The sequence below is a fragment of the Babylonia areolata genome, chromosome 6 (assembly GCF_041734735.1).
Source record: "Babylonia areolata isolate BAREFJ2019XMU chromosome 6, ASM4173473v1, whole genome shotgun sequence".
NCBI lineage: Eukaryota > Metazoa > Mollusca > Gastropoda > Neogastropoda > Buccinidae > Babylonia > Babylonia areolata.
Window position 1 is genome coordinate 33,058,889 of NC_134881.1, and position 21,456 is coordinate 33,080,344.

At 45.4% G+C, this 21,456-nt stretch overlaps 1 protein-coding gene across 6 annotated transcripts in view; it reads right to left on the reverse strand.

Annotated features, from left to right (window-relative positions):
- LOC143282957 (synaptotagmin-7-like) overlaps positions 1-21,456 on the reverse strand; it is a 587,353-nt gene that overhangs the window by 265,283 nt on the left and 300,614 nt on the right. For 3 of the 6 annotated variants that reach the window (XM_076588880.1, XM_076588879.1, XM_076588878.1), the window contains exons 1-2: positions 15,822-15,953; positions 12,295-12,646 (exon numbers count right to left, since the gene is read on the reverse strand). In XM_076588880.1, the coding sequence (XP_076444995.1) occupies positions 12,295-12,646; positions 15,822-15,843 (374 nt within the window). In that variant the 5' untranslated portion in view covers positions 15,844-15,953. Of the gene's footprint in view, positions 1-12,294; positions 12,647-15,821; positions 15,954-21,456 lie in introns of those variants that run through there. The other 3 variants (XM_076588882.1, XM_076588881.1, XM_076588884.1) reach the window with 1 other exon arrangement.

Below are 21,456 nucleotides of genomic sequence, written 5' to 3' on the forward strand. Positions count from 1 at the left end.
TCTGCACAATTCTCCCATACAAAAAAACGTAGCACCTTCCAATGCCTACCCCCCCCCCCCGCCCTCTCGCATACCCCCCCCAAGCCCCACCCTTGTTGAACCCTAGCATGAACATGTCAAGACACACCAATCTTCACTGCCTGTCAGCTATTATTTATTTATTTATTTATTTATTGGCAAGTGATTCCTTTGGTTGAACTGGTGTCTGGAGGGATAATCATGTTACGTGATATGACTTCATAATTTTATTATTATTCATTTACCCATTCGCACCCATTGTCCTTCATACTTTATAATACTTCCACTCTCACTCTTTCCCACCACCCCTTTCCCTATTTCTGTGTGTGTGTGTGTGTGTGTGTGTGTGTGTGTGCGTGCGTGTGTGTGTGTATCTGTGTTTCTGTGCGTGTGTGTGAGTGTGTGTGTGAATGTCTACGAGCACGTGCATGCTCCTCTTTTCCCTCCAACTCCCACTCCCGCCTCCCATCCCCTGCACACCCTCCACACACACACACTCCACCCCCTCCACACCTCCTCTCGGTTATTTCTTTCCGTCCACCAGTCACGTCAATTTAGCCAAGAAGAAAAGGGATGTAAGGAAAAGACGAAGGACAGCTGAACTGCTTGGCTCAGGCCATTGGGGCAGTAGGGCGGGCAACTAACTTTTTTTTTTTTCTCTCTGGGTCGGTCTGATCTGGAGGAAGAGTTGGGGGGAGGGAGGAAGGGATGGGGTCATGCCGCCACCGTCACCCCCTGCCTTCTTCCAAGAGGGTGTGTGTGTGTGTGTGTGTGTGAGGGGGGTAGGTGTGAGGTAGAGGGGGGGAGGGGAGAATGGCCGAGGGTGTGGTGGTCGGTGGTGGTGGTGATTAGGTGTGTGTGTGTGTGTGTGTGTGTGTGTGTGTGTGTGTGTGTGTGTGCGTGTGCGCGCGCGCGTATGTGTGTATGTGTGTGTATGGTGCGCGCATGTGTGTGTGGATGTGCGTGCGCGCGCGCGCGTGTGTGTGTGGTGCGCGCGTGTGTGTGTGTATGTGTGTGTGTATGTGCGTGTACGTGCGCGCGCGCGCGTCTGTGTGTAGACCTGGGTGTGTGCACGTGTGTGTGTGTGTGTGTGTACGTGCTTGTTGGTGAAGGTGAAGGCCATCATTCCAAAAGTGCATTGTAGTTTTTAATTGGCTGTTCCTTGTCATCCACTGCTGGGCAAAAGGGGTTTGCTTCACGTGCAAGACTGTCATCAGCGAAGGTGGACAAAACCCCCCCAACAAACTTGAGAAAAAAAAAAAAAAAAAAAAGCAAAGAGGGTCGGGTTGTGATGGTGGATGGGACGGGGAAGGAGGAAAGGGGGTGGGGGTGGGGGGGTTGAGCGGAAAAGAAAGTCCAGGAAAGCGAAAGGAAAAAGCACCACCTGCAGACTGCCACTGACACGACCAGAGCGAAAACAAAATGGCGCACAAATACAGCACTGGCCGGACCCACGCAGTCTGTTGCAACGCAGCAGAAAGTGAGAGTGCACAAATCGAACATGGTATTTTTCTTTCATAAAAAAGCTTTTATCAAACGTCAGAAAGCTTTTAATCACACCTCTTTTCGGAGGCAGGAACTGATTCGATAAATTAACAAGAAGATGACACTTTGTCGTTTGAAGTCACGGAACGAAATATATTGCAACACTGCCTTCAACATCTTAGGAAGCTAAATACAAACGGAAATGCGAACAAAAGCAACAAAATCAAAGCATGGATTGACGTAAGTCTTGGATGTATGTTTGGTGTTATTAACAAATATTGAAAAAAATTCTGTCTTACAGTAACCTGTGTATGGAGCTCGCGCTGAAGGTGTGAAACAGACAGACTAACATACGAACAAACATGAGGTCGAAAGCACACACACACACACACATACACGCGCGCGTGCGCGCGCTCGCACACACACACACACACACAGTGTACGTAACGTAATATATACGGGTAACACTTCATAAGTCATTTTTACATCACGTCGTTCATCTTTGACAAAGGTCTAGGGACCAATAATTTGGATATTTCGTTAAATGAGTTATTGCGGTTTTTGACACACTGGTCAAGCACGTCTCATATGATCGCACATGTGTGTGTGTGTGTGTGTGTGTGTGTGTGTGTGTATTTAGATTCCTAAGATGTTCAAGGCCGCGTTGCAATACATTTCATTCCGTGACTTCAAACGACAAATGCCTGATAATTACGTTATCAGCTTCTTCAGATTTCGAAGTAGTAATCATAAGCTGGAAACAGAAACAGGTAGACACAAAGGCATACCACGAGAGTTACGGCTTTGTAAGGTTTGTAACATGTCTGTGATTGGGGATGAGTTTCATTTTATAATGCAATGTCCCAATTATGATCAGTTACGAAATAGATATGTTCCTAAAAAATATTTGTCTCCAAAATCGGTGTTTAATTTTTTGTAATATGCTCAAAGGAGGCAAAAAAGTCATTTTAGCTGTAAGTAAGATGATTAGATTTGCAAATGTTGCCTAGTTATACTTTTGGAGATAAAAGACATTTGTGTTTTCTCAACTTTTATGTGACATTGTTGTGTATTTGGAAATGTTTGTTCTGGGCATGAAAAGTTTATTTTGCAGTAATCCTCCATACTCCAATAGGAGTGAAAGGATAATTAAAACTTGAAACTTGTGTGTGTGTGTGTGTCTGTGTGTGTTAAACGTTAACATTATCATTTTCTCTGGAAATACATTGTCAGCTGACACCAAATTTAGCATAGGAATAGGAAAAAAAAATCAGTTTTTTTCCATTCATTCTGTTTATTTTTGTGTGTTTTGGGTCAAACAGTATATGGCGTGGATGTGAGAAACACAGCCATTGTTTGCTGGGTTGTCTGGGTCACATAAAAACGGACTAGGGCGATAATGTGATGGGGCTACGAATGAAGCTGACAAGAAATCTGGAACAAAAGACGGAACAGTGGACTGCTCTTTAGGATATTAGTCCAGGGAGTCTGTGTACAGGCTTCTGACAGGAGAGAGTATTAAGCGCACGGGAAATTACTGACATGGGAGGCTTCACTTTTTTTGTGTTTGAAGGACACGAACATCTTTCTGATGCATAAATAATGGATTGGCTTGCAAAGTGATGGGACTATTTTGATCTGTAATATCTTATGTGTCTTTATCTGTCTCTATCTCTGTGTCTGTCTCTACCCTCCCTCCCTGATTATCTGTGTTTGTATGTGTGTGTGTGTGTGTGTGTGTGTGTGTGTGTGTGCTGAAATAGAGATGGATATCTCTCTCTCTCTCTCTCTCTCTCTCTCTCACACACACACACATATATATATATATATATATATATATAGAGAGAGAGAGAGAGAGAGAGAGAGCGTGAGCTTGTGTTACTCCCTTTCAAGCAGATTAAAGTTTGCTGTTCGTTTAATATGATCACCGTAGCGGATCACGTTTCCCCAAAGGAGCACAATAAAATAATGGGTTCCAGTTGAACCAGTGTGAGTTAAAACTACTTCCAAAGGGGTGAATAATGGGTTTGGAGGCAGCCTGGTCCAACTGGAAAGGAAAAAAAAAAGAAAAGAAAAAATGTCTAGACGTGTTGATGAAACGAGCTCCTGATTCGGCCACTCTGTTGCTGTTGTTACGGCTGTTGTTGTCGTTGTTGTTTCACATTCCCGATATGACCCCCCCCCCCACCCCCACCCCCTCCTCCCCATCCACGATTTACCATCATTAGTTCAACGGTACTCCTATACTATTTCGAGCTTAGGAACAGATCTATGAACCAAAGTCTATTTGTGAGGCGATCCCACCAAGGGTGAAATAAGGGATCATTTTATAGATTGAGACATTTGCATAATCAAAATCTAGAGAAATAAAACTTCACAAACATAGGGTATACTTCGTTAACATGTAGGTTTATTCAAACAAAAGTTATTTTAGTTTAAATACAGTACGTAGCATGGCGGCCATTTTGAGAAAATGCCACTTTAAGTTGGCAGAGCTATCCTGATATAAGGACCATAGCAACAGGGGTTATTTCTTCACTAAAGTCAGTGAAACTCGGTGAAAATCATTATTACCTCTTCCTATTTCAAACCAAACGAAAACCAAATGTACAATTTATCATTAATTTACATTTCAACCGATTTCCTATGCAATGACTTTACATAAAAGTGCACGCTGAGGCACAGTGTAGATAGCTATCCATGATTTCTCTAAGCGTGTACACTGATCTACATCATCTAATTATATGTTCAAACATATTATGAAAGCTTAGAACATATCTATGACAAAGTTTTCTTGCTGTAATTAAAATGATTTTTAAAATCTATTTTAGTCAGCAATTAATCTATCATGTTAGACTGAGGCAGTCTGTCTGTGAACAGATGTATGTTCAGCAATAGGAGCAGTCTGTGTCGTGTTTAGGAACATGTCTACGTTTAGATCTATCCACTCACAGATTATTCAGTGGTGAAGAACATATCTATCTATTTTGTGTTTAGCAATACATCTATGTTCATTAATATCCACGGTCTTTTGTTTGTTTGTATTTGTTTAGGAACAGATCTATGTTTATCACTATCCACGGTCTATTTGGAAGTTCCACAGTGGCCTAGTCCGTGTTTGGGACCATAATTATCTGTGCTCCCCAATACTCCATGTTCTGTTTCGAGTTCAGGAACAGATCAACAGATCCACTGTTCCATTTCGTATTTTGGAATATATATATATATATATATATATATATATATATATATATATATATATATATGTATGTATTTTCAGTAATATCCACGGCCTGTTTCGTGTTTATTAGGAACATATCTGTTTATCACCATCCGTCACGTGTCTATTTCGTGTTTTGAAGCAAATGTTTGTTTAGCAATATCCACAGTCTCTCTCTCGGTCTATCGCCTTTTCTCTTTCCACCTCTCTTTTTCTCTCTCTTTCTCTCTCGTTGTAGTAAGCTTACGATTCATCCCTCTTGATTCCCGATGCAGTTCGCTTGATCATGAATAAAACAGCGGTGTGGTGCCCACTGGACTCGGGTTTGGAATGATGTGCACACACGCCAGCATGCGTGCAGCGCTCTGCCCCTCCTCCCCCCCCCCCTGCCCCCTCCCACCCACTCCCTCGACCCCGCTCCCCCCCACTGCTTATCTGTCTCTGTCTCTTCTACCTCACACACGTCTGTCAGTCTCCCTTCCCCCCACACGGCTCTCTGTCTCTTTTCACACACACACACACACACACACGTGCGCGCAAGCACAGACACAGACACACACATATACACACGCACATATTCACGCACACACACACATATACTTACACACACGCAAGCACGCACGCGCACACACACACACACATGTGCACGCACGCACACACACACACACATGCAAACACTAACGCACGCACACACACGTCTGTTTCTCATCCTCCCAAATGGGTCTGTCTCTTTCACAAACACGCGCGCACGTGCGCAACCCCCCCCCCCCCCACCCCCACCCGGACACATGCACACACAAACACACGCACGTACACACACATTTCACACACATGCACACTCGCAAGCGCGCGCGCATCCACAAGTACACACACGCGTGCGCATACACACGCACCCACAAACATACGCACATTACAAAAGTTGAACACCATTGCGGCACCTAACATTACTGAAAACAATGACTCACACACACACACACACACACAAACATTAACGCACGCACACACACGTCTCTCATCTTCCCAAATGGCTCTGTCTCTTTCACAAACACGTGCGCACCCCCCACCCCCCACCCCCAACACGCACACATGCACACTCGCAAGCGCGCACGCATCCACACGTACACACACGCGTGCGCATACACGCGCACCCACAAACATATGCACATTACAAAAGTTGAACACCATTACACCCAACATTACTGAAAACAATGACTCATAAGCGAGAAAATAAAGATAACGAATACACACACACACACACACACACACACACACACACACACACACACACTGCTGTTAAAAATTTCTAAAAGTTTGCTTCGCAGTCCCGATGGACATTTGGTTTAATTAAGATTGTTCTTGGTTCTCGCGCCTTTGTTCTTTTTGTGTTTTTGTTTTTTTCAGTTGTCTACAGTTACATGTGGATAGGCGTTAAAATGAAGAACACACACACACACACACACACACAATGGGACACACACACAATGGGACACACACACACACACACACCTTGTTCATGCATACTTCAGTGTGTTTTATTGTACACTATCGCACGTGAGTACTTATTCAAACAGACAGAAAGACAGACAGACAACCAGACAGCCAAGGACACATACAAAGAAGAGAGAGAGAGAGAGAGAGAGAGAGAGAGAGAGAGAGAGAGAGAGAGACACTTGACACTTTGACTCTTTACTGTCATTAGCTTAACAGCCCATGTGACAGGGGGGTGCAGGGGAAGTTACAGTGTCGTTTTATCCAATCATTTGAAAAAGTAAAACAAAACAGAACAAAAACAAAAACTAACGCACCTAATGTTACAAAGGTTATATCAATAAACAACAGCCAACAAATTGCACACACACAAAAAAAATAACAACAACATCATCATCATCAGATTGACCATCCAAATACTAATTCTATCTGCTTCTAATTTTAACCCTCAAAGAAATCATTTTGGAAACCATTAATGTTTGTATATATTATGAATTAACGGGCATTTTGATCATTTATTTTCTTTTTCCGTGTATCTACTGCCTCTGAGACGTATTTTGCAAGTGAGAGGATAATATTTTCGTCATTTGATGTTAAGACACTGACCAGGTCTTTCCTCTTTGCTGCAGCTGTTTTAAAGAGTGTACAGTTTTCCCGAACCTCCTCGTATCCTTTGCAACTGAACATGAAATGTATCTCATCCTCTTTATTCTCGCCACACATTGGACAAGGAGATGTTAATCCACCTGTCTCAAACCATCTTTTATTAGCATTCAGCCCGACTGTTCTCAATCTAAATCTAGCAAGATTGACTCTGTGCCACCTGTTTGTTATGACTGAAATATATCTTTCTGTCTGAAATGCTGTCTTGAAGGAAAAGAACCAGCTATATTTATCATTACTTTCCATTTCTCCATGCCAATTTTGTTTATAGCATGCTATCAATATATCTTTAAATTCTGAGATAAACACAATCTGAGAGAGAGAGAGAGAGAGAGAGAGAGAGAGAGAGAAAGAGACAGACAGACAGACAGAGGGGGGAGGGTGGTGTGAGGAAGGAGGTAGGAGAACGGAAGATTGTGGTGGTACTGTACAGTCCTTGCCCTTCCGGCCACCTCGCCCTCCCCCCGCCCCCCAAATTCTCAGAACCTACTGGACAGACTTTTCCGTTCCTTGGCTGGCATCAATAATTCAGGCCAAGCTCCTAGCTGATACATGCCACACGCCAGAAATGGTATATCACTGGACTGGGTCTCTCTCCCTCCCTCCCTCCCTCTCTGCTACACACTACACGTCAGAAATGGTATATCACTGTACTGGGTGTCTCTCCCTCCCTCCCTCTCTGCTACACACTACACGTCAGAAATGGTATGTCACTGGACTGGGTCTCTCTCCCTCCCTCCCTCCCTCTCTGCTACACACTACACGTCAGAAATGGTATATCACTGTACTGGGTGTCTCTCCCTCCCTCCCTCTCTGCTACACACTACACGTCAGAAATGGTATATCACTGGACAGGGTGCCTCTCCCTCCCTCCCTCTCTGCTACACACTACACGTCAGAAATGGTATATCACTGTACTGGGTGTCTCTCCCTCCCTCCCTCCCTCTCTGCTACACACTACACGTCAGAAATGGTATATCACTGGACAGGGTGCCTCTCCCTCCCTCCCTCCCTCTCTGCTACACACTACACGTCAGAAATGGTATATCACTGTACTGGGTGTCTCTCCCTCCCTCCCTCTCTGCTACACACTACACGTCAGAAATGGTATATCACTGTACTGGGTGTCTCTCCCTCCCTCCCTCTCTGCTACACTCTACACGTCAGAAATGGTACATCACTGTACTGGGTGTCTCTCCCTCCCTCCCTCTCTGCTACACACCAGAAATGGTATATCACTGTACTGGGTGTCTCTCCCTCCCTCCCTCTCTGCTACACACCAGAAATGGTATATCACTGTACTGTGTGTCTCTCCCTCCCTCCCTCTCTGCTACACACTAGAAATGGTATATCACTATACTGGGTGTCTCTCCCTCCCTCCCTCTCTGCTACACACTACACGTCAGAAATGGTATATCACTGGACAGGGTGCCTCTCCCTCTCTCCCTCTCTGCTACACACTACACGTCAGAAATGGTATATCACTGGACAGGGTGCCTCTCCCCCCTCCCTCTCTGCTCACACACTACACGTGAGAAATGGTATATCACTGTACTGGGTGTCTCTCCCTCTCTCCCTCTCTGCTACACACTACACGTCAGAAATGGTATATCACTGTACTGGGTGTCTCTCCCTCCCTCCCTTCCTCTCTGCTACACACTACACGTCAGAAATTGTATATCACTGTACTGGGTGTCTCTCCTTCCCTCCCTCTCTGCTACACACTACACGTCAGAAATGGTATATCACTGTACTGGGTGTCTCTCCCTCTCTCCCTCTCTGCTACACACTACACGTCAGAAATGGTATATCACTGTACTGGGTGTCTCTCCCTCCCTCCCTCTCTGCTACACACTACACGTCAGAAATGGTATATCACTGTACTGGGTGTCTCTCCCTCCCTCCCTCCCTCCCTCTCTGCTACACACTACACGTCAGAAATGGTATATCACTGTACTGGGTGTCTCTCCCTCCCTCCCTCCCTCCCTCTCTGCTACACACTACACACCAGAAATGGTATATCACTGTACTAGGTGTCTCTCCCTCCCTCCCTCTCTGCTACACACTACACGTTAGAAATGGTATATCACTGTACTAGGTGTCTCTCCCTCCCTCCCTCTCTGCTACACACTACACGTCAGAAATGGTATATCACTGTACAGGGTGTCTCTCCCTCCCTCCCTCCCTCTCTGCTACACACTACACGTCAGAAATGGTATATCACTGTACTGGGTGTCTCTCCCTCTCTGCTACACACTACACGTCAGAAATGGTATATCACTGTACAGGGTGTCTCTCCCTCCCTCCCTCCCTCTCTGCTACACACTACACGTCAGAAATGGTATATCACTGGACAGGGTGCCTCTCCCTCCCTCCCTCCCTCTCTGCTACACACTACACGTCAGAAATGGTATATCACTGGACAGGGTGCCTCTCCCTCCCTCCCTCCCTCTCTGCTACACACTACACGTCAGAAATGGTATATCACTGTACTGGGTGTCTCTCCCTCCCTCCCTCCCTCTCTGCTACACACTACACGTCAGAAATGGTATATCACTGTACTGGGTGTCTCTCCCTCTCTCCCTCTCTGCTACACACTACACGTCAGAAATGGTATATCACTGTACTGGGTGTCTCTCCCTCCCTCCCTCTCTGCTACACACTACACGTCAGAAATGGTATATCACTGAACTGGGTGTCTCTCCCTCCCTCCCTCTCTGCTACACACTACACGTCAGAAATGGTATATCACTGGACTGGGTCTCTCTCCCTCCCTCCCTCCGTCCCTGCTACACACTACACGTCAGAAATGGTATATCACTGTACTGGGTGTCTCTCCCTCCCTCCCTCTCTGCTACACACAACACACCAGAAAATGGTTATCACTGATATTTACTGATATTGTTATGATGATGATGATGATGATGATGATGATCTATTGATCTAATTCATTACTGATTCGACTGCAATGTCCCCCTCGACAGCCACCCCCACCCCCAACCCACCCGTCGCCAGCCACCCATACCATGTTGACAGTTATGCTGTCAACATCGTATATAGGTATTTCTGCCACTGTTCAACATACTAATTTAGCCCAGATCCAAACCAGCACGGGAACTTTCCCTTCCTTTCTTGTTCATTTTTAATAAGAAACTGAAAAAAAGCAAGATATTCGAAATAACAAGAAAAAGGAAAGAAAGAAAAACAAAAAGAAAGCAAGGAAGGAAGAACAAAGAATTTTTAAAGGTCATTTAGGATACGCGGACTGAATTGGGACCAATTCTTTGCTCGACCTCATATCCTCGGTCTCAAATACAATAAGCGAGCGCGTGCGCTCGCGAACATTAACACACGCGCACACATACACACAAACGCGCGCGCGCTTGCACACACATTCGCATGAATGCACTCACACCGCCAAACAATTTATGTCTCCGTGTCCCTCTCCCTTCCTATTTTTCACGCGCTTGTGCGCCCGGACATATTCTGTTTTCCCCTCCCCCACCCCATCATCTGCACCATTTCAAAGGCATTACTCCCACGCCGCTCATTCCGAGTCCCCCATTCACGACAACACCCGGGTTCGACTGTCGCTGTCCCAGTGTCGGCAATCCGCAGGGAAGCATCGATGTTAGGTCGACAAAAGGCCTCACACCAGAAGAGACCCTGCACTGCTGCTGAGTCACTTCGGTGGTGTTCAGCAGTGTCTGTTGTCCTGGTTTTTACACACTTAGGACACCACCAACTAAGCGCGGAAGTGCCGAGGCTTTTTTTTTCTTACTTTCTGCTATTGTCACACAGACACACATGTACACACACACACACACAGATGTACACACACAATTGTACAGCTCGGTTTTTCATCAACCAACACCACACACACCAATCTTTAAATCACCCCAAGCCTGATACTGACACGCGTGCTATAACCCTACTTAGCTGAATGGTTTATGTATGTCTATATTCATAATACACAGGCTCTAACTCTGTGCCACCACACCAAACATCTCCTTTCAAGGACAGTGAATTATCTTGTGATCTTGATCTTGTGAATACTTGAAACCAAGAGCAGTGAGATCAAATGAAAACAGGACGATGAAAAGTCAAAGTGGTGTTTGTGTTTCGCATCAGATCACTGCGTTTCTATTTTTTTTTTTTACCCGAACTCCCTGATGATACTGCGTCAGAGGACATAGCACCACCACAGCTTTTTCCCACCATGTCTTCCACACACAGACACACATATACACACACGCACACACACACATACACACACACACCATGACTTGACTCGCGTGACATCAGCTTGAATCACCAAAGAATACACACAGACACAGACACACACACATTGTACAGCTCGGTACAATAAATTCCATAAATTATGCAATAAAAAAATATTTAAAAAATAATCTTAAAAAAGCAGAAGAAGAAGAAATAAATAAATAAAAAAGGACATTACAATGCAGCTCATTTTTGCACAAGACACTTTCTTTTTTTCAAAATCATTGATTTTTTTTAACAGGATTTATATTCAGGCCACTGTGCACTTTTGATCCCTCAAATTAAAAAAAAAAAAGGAAAAAAAGACTTCTACCCCCCTCCCCCCAGAAAGAAAAAAAAATCAATGTTTTGACCATGAACTTTGACTCCTGACCGTAACACACACACACACACACACACACAGAAGTGAGACCGACATTACAAGACTCACTTTATTCACACACGAAACTGAACAAAGAAAAGAAAAGAAAAGATAAAAAAACACAAAAAAAAACACACACACACACTATCCGTCTTCACACAGAAAGGAAAGAAGACAGAGAAAGAAAAAGAAAAAAAAAAGAAAAAAAAAAGAAGAAGAGAAATCTAGGAATCAAAGAGTGCAACAATGCAACAATCAATCAAACCACAACAAACACATCTTTGTTCTTCTATCTTATACTGACAAAGCATGTTAGATGACATGCGTATACAAAAAAGAAAAAAAAGAAAAAGAAGAAAAATTAAGTCATGCGCATGACTGCAAGTTGAGAGGAAAGCGCAATCAATAGAAAATGTTGGCAATAGAAAATTAGTGTATATATATATATATATATATATATATACATTCTTTTTTATAACAAAGTGCAATAAACTATCAAAACAGCACTTCTTTATATATATATATATATATATATATATATATATAAACAGCAAATCATCATGTGCTGAAAACATACCTAAAAAAAAAAAAGAAGCTAAATGCACCAGATCATGACAAAGACATTTCAAGAAAACAAAACAAAACAAAACAAACAGCCCTAAAGCACATGAATAAAATTCGCACCCCCCCCCCCCCCCCCCCCCCACTCCCCACCTCAGCAACAAAGTAATATTCCCAAAAGATGTATAAATACTATCCTTATAATCATTACACTCACTTGATAATCTTCTTCCCGCCGAGCATGGGGCTCTGAAGCCCCGCGCGCTGGTTCAAAGACGACGCGGAGCCGATGGACGACTTGTCGTCCAGGGACCGCTTGAACGACTGGTTGCTCGCCCCTCCCCCACCACCACCACCGCCACCCCCTGCCTCCTCGTCGTCCATGCCGTTGACGGCGTACTTCTTGGCCAGGCCCTCCTCGTCCTCCCCTTTGCCCTTCCGACCCTTGAAGCACCAGGAGCAGAAGACGGCGCTCAGTGCCAGCACCACCACCCCGCCCAGAGCGGCCACCACCACCACCACCACCTGGTGAGTCTCCTCCATGGCTGCTGCCGCTGCTCCTTCCGCGGCTGCAACACACAGAGACACACAGAGGAATCAAGATTCCGCGGCTGCAACACACAGAAACACACAGAGGAATCAAGATTCCGCGACTGCAACACACAGAGACACACAGAGGAATCAAGATTGTGCGATTGCAACACACAGAAGAATCAAGATTCTACGGCTGCAACACACAGAGGAATCAAGATTCCGCGACTGCAACACACAGAAACACAGAGGAATCAAGATTCTGCGATTGCAACACACAGAGACACACAGAAGAATCAAGATTGTGTGGCTGCAACACATAGAGACACACAGACACACAGAGGAATCAAGATTCTACGGCTGCAACACACAGAGACAGAGAGGAATCAAGATTCTACGGCTGCAGCACACAGAGACACAGAGAGGAATCAAGATTGTGTGTCTGCAACACACAGAGAGACACAGAAAAATTAAGATTCCGCGGCTGCAACACACAGAGACAGAGAGGAATCAAGATTTTGCGGTTGCAACACAGAGACACACAGAGGAATCAAGATTTTGCGGCTGCAACACAAGAGACACACAGAGGAATCAAGATTCTGCGGCTGCAACACACACAGACACACAGAGGAATCAAGATTCTGCGGCTGCAACACAGACACACACAGAGAATCAAGATTCTGAGGCTGCAACATAGAGACACACAGAAAAGAATCAAAATTCTGCAGCTGCAACACACAAACACACACAGAGAAGAATCACCAATCTACACACGCAAGAATTTGAATCAAGAAAAAAATATGCCTTTGACCCGGGTCTGATGGGACATGGAAGACATTCACTGAAACCAGTCACCCACTCACAGTTTTGCCCTGTTGTTATTACACAATTACACTGCTAACGGAGCTGGATACCCGTGCACGTGTGGGATTGTTATTGTGCACCCCCTCATCTCTGATGTAATTAGTTGATTTGAACCATTTGTAGAGACCCAGACTCCGACACAACACCGACAAACTTACAGGAATCTGGTGAACATTTCTTCTTTGCGGCGCCGAAAGGACTTTTCACGGAGTTAAGGGAGGAGGAGGAGGAGGAGGAGGAGGAGGAGGAGGAGAAGAAGAAAGAAAGAAAGAAAGAAAGAAAGAAAGAAAGAAAGAAAGAAAGAAGAAGAAGAAGAAGAAGAAGAAGAAGAAGAAGAAGAATTAATCTATTGCTTCTGGCCACACTAATGCTCAGGTTTCTCGAATGTAGGCGCGTTTAAAAAATAACAATTTTGATTTCGGGTTTAGTCTATTGTCAGCCCCGAAACTAGGCAGTGTCATTAAACATTCATAACTACTAAACCTTTAATTTGGAATATTATCCGTCACCCAACGCCCCGAAAACGATGTACGGCTGCTTGAATGACGAGGTGAAATGGGCCACACACTGAAAAAGAACGGGCGCAATAGCCGAATGGTTAAGGCGTTTGACTTTCAATCTGAGGGTCCCGGGTTCGAATCTCGGTAACGGCGCCTTGTGGGTAGAGGGTGGAGATTTTTACGAGATTCCAAGTCAACATATGTGCAGACCTGCTAGTGCCTGAACCCCCTTCGTGTGTATACGCACGCAGAAGATCAAATACGCACGTTAAAGATCCTGTAATCCATGTCAGCGTTCGGTGGGTCATGGAAACAAGAATATACCCAGCATGCACACCCCCCGAAAACACAGTATGGTTGCTTACATGGCGGGTTAAATAAACAAACACGGTCATACACGTAAAAAATGTTACATATCTGTCTGAGTGTGTATGTGTGCGTGCCTGGAATCTGATTGAATGACACAGGAAACGAATGATGAGCGCCCAGTGGCAGCCGTCAGTCGGCTCTACCCATGTAGGAAGGCAGCCTGTTGTGTAAATGTTGTGCAAGTGTTTGTAAAGCGCTTAGAGCTTGGTCTCCGACCGAGGATAGGCGCTATATAAGTATCCATATCAATCAATTAATCAAAAGATGGAGCGGTGGCCCAGCAGTTATGCCCCCAACTGGGAAGCAGGTGTCCACCGGTCTTTATTCCCTCCCCCCCCCCCACCTCCTCCACCGCATCTGGAGTGTTGGTCTGGGTGATAGTCTTTTGGGTGAGGGGATAAACCGAGTTCTTGTGTGCAGCATGCACCTAACGCTTCTGAAAGAAACCATGGCTCAGAAGGGTTTTTCTTTTTTCCTGGAAAAAAAATCTGCACAACAATCCACTTTGTTCGACAAATACACTTGCATACAGAAAAAAAAGAGAAGGGTAAATTGTTGGCATAGCACAGAGGCGACCCGTTCTCCTCTGGGACAGCAGCCTGACTTCCACATAGAAATGGGTTGTGACAAAAAAGTGATACAGTACTGTACAGTACACTACACTACAGTTCAGTTCAATACAATACAATACAACACAATGCAATCAATAGAATACAACACAACACAACACAATCAATACAATACAATAAATACAACACAACACAATACAACACAATACAATTTTTTTTAAAAGAGCATGTACCCGAAGGCGTTCAAACAAACATGGGAGTTGTATACCACGAACCACAAAAGCTGATCCCGTTAAACTGTCATCCAGACCTGGAGACATGATTGGACAAACCGCAACGCCAAGAAGAAGAAGAAGAAGAAGAAGAAGAACTACTACTACTCCTACTACTACAACTACTATAACAACAATAAAATAGCAATAATACAGGCACTGATGTGTAAATTTTGATAAACTGTTGGCTTGATGTACAACTGCAAAAGACAAGAATGCTAAAACTTCTTCGGGTTTTTTTTTGTCATCAAAATTAACGATATAAAAACTATAAACAGACATAAGATGATCCGATCGATGTACAATATATCCCTGCCTCATCTCTCTCTCTCTCTCTAAAAAATTCCTGAAAGATTGAAAACAAGGAAAGAAGCCTTTTTAATGTCGTAACAACGATATCAGAGCCACCACAAATGTCTTGATCCTGGTCACAAATGGGAAAAACAGCGACCCCCCCCCCCCAACACACACACACACACACACACACACAAACACACACTCTCACACACACACAAACAACAACAACAAAACAACACACCAAAAAAGAACAACAACAGAAAAAGCAAAACAAAACAAAAACCACCCTTGGTCTTTCAAACCTTGCAGGGTTTATATGAAACTGACAACAGAGATCATTACCCCATGCCATGTCAAGTCGCATTCTCCACGCTCCGCGAGCTGAACTTGACCAGTTCGGAACAGATCTTCTGCTTGCTTGTTTTCCAACACAAGAAATCTTGGCTGGAGAAATGATTTCCCAGCTGAATCGGACTTTTCGACTTAACGAACACTGAAAAGACGTCTTTTTAACTTTTATCTGGTCGTCGTGTCTAAGTGGTTGAGAAAGGGTGCGGGGCAGGGCGGGAAGGTGGGGGTGTGGATGTGGGTGGGAGGGCGGAGGAGGGAAGACCGGGAAGGGGGTGGTGGTGGGGTGGGGGGTGCAGGAGGGAGGGAGGGATGGGGGTGGGGGTGGGGGTGCAGTCGGGAAAGCAAGGGAGAATAGAGCGGGAAGAGATGGAGGTGGAGGAGAGGACAAGATAAAAACGTGAGAGGGGAGTTGGGGGGGGGGGGGGGGGGACACGCCAGATACGAGAGGGAATATAGCAATGGAGAGTTCCCAAGTGACAGCAAAGACGATGGAGAGCTGTCAGACTCTCTCTCTCTCTCTCTCTCTCTCTCTGTGTGTGCGCGCGCGCGTGTGTGTGTGTGTGTGTGTGTGCATCCGTCCGTCCGTGCGTGCGAACGAGTCCCCCCCCCCCACACACACACACGTGTGTGTGTGTGTGTGTGTGTGTGTGTGTGTGTGTGTGTGTGAGTGTGTGTGTGTGTGTGTGTGTGATATATAAAGAGAGACACAGACAGACAGAATGAATGAATGAATGAGTAGCCCCTCATGAAGGGGTATCTGAACAGCAACAAAAGACAATAACATAATTTGCTGATAAATAATGGAAACAACACTTTGAAATAAGCCTGGGAGAGAGAGACAGACAGAGAGAGACAGAGACAGAGAATGATCAAGTAACAGCGAGAGAGACAGACAGACAGGCATCGGCAGCGATAAGTCCCCGGAACAACAGTGTCACGAAACCCACACGGAGAGGGGCGTGGCGGGGGACCATCACAGAAAACTGATACCCCACTGATAAAACACCCCCGGGGGCTTTACTGCCAACTCAAGAAGATAAATCCCGACTACCCCTGAGGACTTCCCAGCTGAGGAATACAGGCATAGATCATTTCCGTGAGACCCGATTCCTCTCTTAAAAAAAAGAACCCCAAAAAGAAGAAAAAAAAATCTAATACAACCGTTCAAATGTATAACCTTGTACGATTGTATGAGTGAATTTGTAACTGAAAAAAAGGGACGGTTCATTCCTAGGAAATAGTACACACCAAATTTGATTTGTCTTATCTACACTTGTTGAAACACATACACCATACGAAGAAAAAGAAAAGAGCATTTTCTATGGTTTATTCCGAAGAAATTCAAGTTCTTCTACGCCAACGTGTTCAAACAATACATGCCTACATGAAAGGATACAGACGATAAACAGAAAAGGAAAAAGCTAGAAAATAAAAGACGATGTGAGCAAAGAGTAAATTTCTAGCACAGAATTTCCAGGTGGGATACTAATTATACCAAAAGAGCCTCCAGCATGTCCATAGGAGGTACCTAAATAAAAGGTGAGACGTCTAAAACCGAAACAAAGTATGCTGCAATGCTTTTACGTGTATGACAGTTTTTACCCCGCCATGTAGGCAGCCATACTCCGTTTTCGGGGGGTACAGTATTTGTATTTGTATTTCTTTTTATCACAACAGATTTCTCTGTGTGAAATTCGGGCTGCTCTCCCCAGGGAGAGCGCGTCGCTACACTACAGCGCCACCCTTTTTTTTTTTTTTTCCTGCGTGTAGTTTTATTTGTTTTTCCTATCGAAGTGGATTTTTCTACAGAATTTTGCCAGGAACAATCCTTTTGTTGTCGTGGGTTCTTTTACGTGCGCTAAGTGCATGCTGCACACGGGACCTCGGTTTATCGTCTCATCCGAACGACTAGCGTCCAGACCACCACTCAAGGTCTAATGGAGGGGGAGAAAATATCGGCGGCTAAGCCGTGATTCGAACCAGCGCGCTCAAATTCTCTCTCGCTTCCTAGGCGGTCGCGTTACCTCTAGGCCATCACTCCACTACAATACTGTAAGGAACAGCGCCGATGCAAAACGCCGTGTGCCAAACTGCATCAGACGGGCAGTATATTGCACAGGAAGGGGACGATAACACGCCTGTCTCGTTCTCTGGGACAGCTACAGACCAGGATTTACCCGAACGGAGTTATCCGACTTGACAAGGGAAGTAATGGGATGCGTCCAGAAGAACACTCAGGGACTGCCAGTACCGTGATTCCGACAGCAGCAGCAGCAGCAGCTGGATCTCTTGATTCTTGTGTGCGACACGTGGACAAGATGAAACAATGCATTCTCTTCATGACAGAGTCATCTGGAAACATATTGGCTTTGAGACTGTTAGTTCCTAGGTCGGACGGTGTTATATGGGTAATTTCCGCTGTTTGCTATATTTCTCTATTATTTCATGTGTTCGTTGTTTGTGTCCCCCCCCCCCCCGTTGATCTGTCTGTCTGCCATCAGTGGTGTTTATCTGTTGTCCATCTATATGTTTATCTGTCCATTTCGGTGCACCGATGTATTTACCCCTGATGCAGAACAAGTGCCACTCAGTGTGGGGTGGCGTCTGGTGTGTTCACGCGAAATTGTACTCTCTCTCTCTGTCTGTCTGTCTCTCTTCTCTATCCCCATCCTTCTCTCTGTGTTCTTCCGGGTTCTCTGTGATTGTGAAGAAATTTCTCTCTCTCTCTCTGTCTCATTGATTTACTATGCACAAGAAGAAGCACTTTTGTTCTACAGGTTTAAGTTAGTCTGTATTTTACATTTTGTTGTCGCTGCGTGATCACCATATTTTGTACCTTTGACCTCTTTCTAGGGGCCGGAGGCCTGGAGATTAAAGTTTTTGTGCTTGTTCTCTCTCTCTCTCTCTCTCTCTCTCATTATGTATGTCTTGCTTCTGCCTTTATTCTTTCTTTATCAGAAAACGCTTTCGGCATTACAATACACACAATCGTACGCTGTCCACCATCAACATTTGGCACGTGCGACACTGAAAGACTGCAAGATGTTGCTTGCTGCTTAGAGCTATTTGCCATCTGCTGTCCACATTAAACTGATAACTACACATTATTATAATTATCATCATTATCTATTCCATTTTTATTATTTTGAATCTATTTTTAGCTAGTTATTTGAAATCAGCATTTCATGCCCAGAAAAGTAAAGAAGACAAGGATTTGTTGTTGTTGCTTTTTTTGTCAACAGAACATGCAGTTAGCTGTATTTCATGTCGTTGTGAATGCAAAGCGTGAATTCGGGAGCGGATGGATGCTGAGAAATTTCTGAAGACTGTGAGAGACACTGAAGAAACAGTGCAAACAAAATTTGACAGAAAAAAACCCACCTTCTTTGAAAGAGTGAGGACCCCCCCCCCCCATCTTCCCCCGACCCCCCCCCCCCCCTCCAATAACAACAATTAATAATTGGCACTAATGCCCCTCAACGTAGAAAAACAACAAGATTTTCCTCAGTTTAATTAACGAAAAGAAACAAAACTCAAAATTTTTAATAACTGACTCAATGCCGGTAATTAGCTGCCAAACATCTCTCACTTGTGAACCCCCCACGACGACCCCCTCCCTCCACTAACACTCTACGCTATCCGACCACCACCTCCTCTCCCTTCCCCTCTCCCCTCCCATTACGTCCCATTCGTACCCCCCCCCCCACCCCCGCCCCCTTCTCCTTCCCTTTCCACTACTCGGTATGATTCCCTGCAGCTTGGAGAACTTGTGAAAGTAACGCTTTCGGGGCAACGGCGGCTATGAATATTGGATGCAATTTTTTTCCTTCCTGGGAAAGAGTCTCGTGGTCGCTTATAAAAATTAAATCCTGCCTGCTGGCCTTACTTCTTTCTTACTCCGGGTGGAAAGGGGGCGAGTCGCCAGTGGTGGATCCGTAATGCATGAGGGGTTCCTCGATGGCTGGTGTTGTGGCCATCATCTCGCCGATGTGTTTGGTTGTGCAATGCATTTCCTGTTCCGTTTCTCGTGTTTGATTTCGTGTCTGTCTGTCTGTGTGTATGTCTTCTGTGAGTGAGTGGATGGGTGATGGAAGGTGTATGTGTGTGTGTGTGTGTGTGTGTGTGTGTGTGTGTGTGTGTGTGTGAATCAGAATCAGGTGTGTGTATGTGTGTTAGTGTTAGTGTTAATGTGTGTGTGTGTGTGTGTGTGTGTGTGTGTGTGTGTGTGTGTCCGTGAGCTCGCGCACGTGCAAGCGTCCAACAGCTCAAAGCTCCCATCTCTGAATAGCACTCACTGACCTGTCTGCGGATCGCGAGGCATGATCTGTCACGATCTGTCATGTCTGACAAAACTGACTGCTGCCACATGACCCGATCGTTTATTCCATCACCCCCAACCCCACTCCCCTTACCCCTTGTTGGAAGATATCGACCATTGAGTTAAACTGTAGCAAAGCTTCTATACCCGACTGCTGTAAAATCGCAGCTTTTTTCTCTCTGTCTCTCCCCCCCTCCCACCTTTTTCCCCCCTCTTCTTACCATTCCCTCGTATCCTGAAATCGTGTGTAATGATCTGATGGCTGCAACATTGATAGCGACTGTGGGCTGTGATGGAAATCATGTACGCTATTTGATGGCGTAGATTGTCCTTACATGTAGAATTGTGTGTGTGTGTGTGTGTGTGTGTGTGTGTGTGTGTGTGTGTGTGTGTGCGCGTGCGTGCGAATGCGCGCTTAAAAAAAAAGTTTACGTCGACATGTTTCACGACCTGAGATCGTCCTTCATGTGCGCGCGTTAATTAAGTGCGGAAGATTGCAAAACAAATGACTCCCTCTCTCTCTCTCTTTGTCTCTGTCTCCCTCATTCTTTCAAAATCATGGGTATGATTGTCGGTGTTAATCGTTCATACCAAAAGGTTTTCTCTCTTACTATTATTTTGCCGTTAGCCGAAGCCTGTGGTTGTACAGTTTTCATGAAACCCCACCTCCACCTCCCTCTCCTGTCCCCTTTCATCTCATCCCACCCTCCTTCCCCGCTTTCCATCGGCCAGTGACCGACACAATTGAAAATGATCTCTCTCTCTCCCTCTTTGTCATCAACGCGCACACATTTGCGCGCGCGCGCGCGTGCACACACACACACCTTCCTCAACCGTTCCGCGAGCACCCCCATCTCCTGTCTCTTCCATGGTGTCCCACTCCCTAAAGACCCCCCTCACACCGTCCTACACCCCCCAACCAACCAACCCTACCCCCCCCCCACCCCCCCCAAAAAAAAAAATCATCTCACCCAGCCATATCGGGGACAGGCAACATTCCAACAGAACAACCGGTTTTGATGGAACTTCTCCAGGGACTGGGGGAAGAACGAGCAAGGTGGGGGGCCGTTTTCCTCCACGAGTCCATCCTCACCACCCCCGCTCCCCCATCCTCTCAACCCCCACACCCCCTTTGGTGGACACGATAATCAGGGAGTCTCCAGAGAGAAAGAGACGTTGTGTAGGTGGTGGGGATGGTGGTGGATAGAAGTGGCTGTGGAGAAGAGAGGGGGTTGAGGGTGAGGGAGGAAGGTGGGGGTGGGGGGGGGGGGGGGGGGGGTAAGGGGAGGCTACTATCATCCCTCGTTG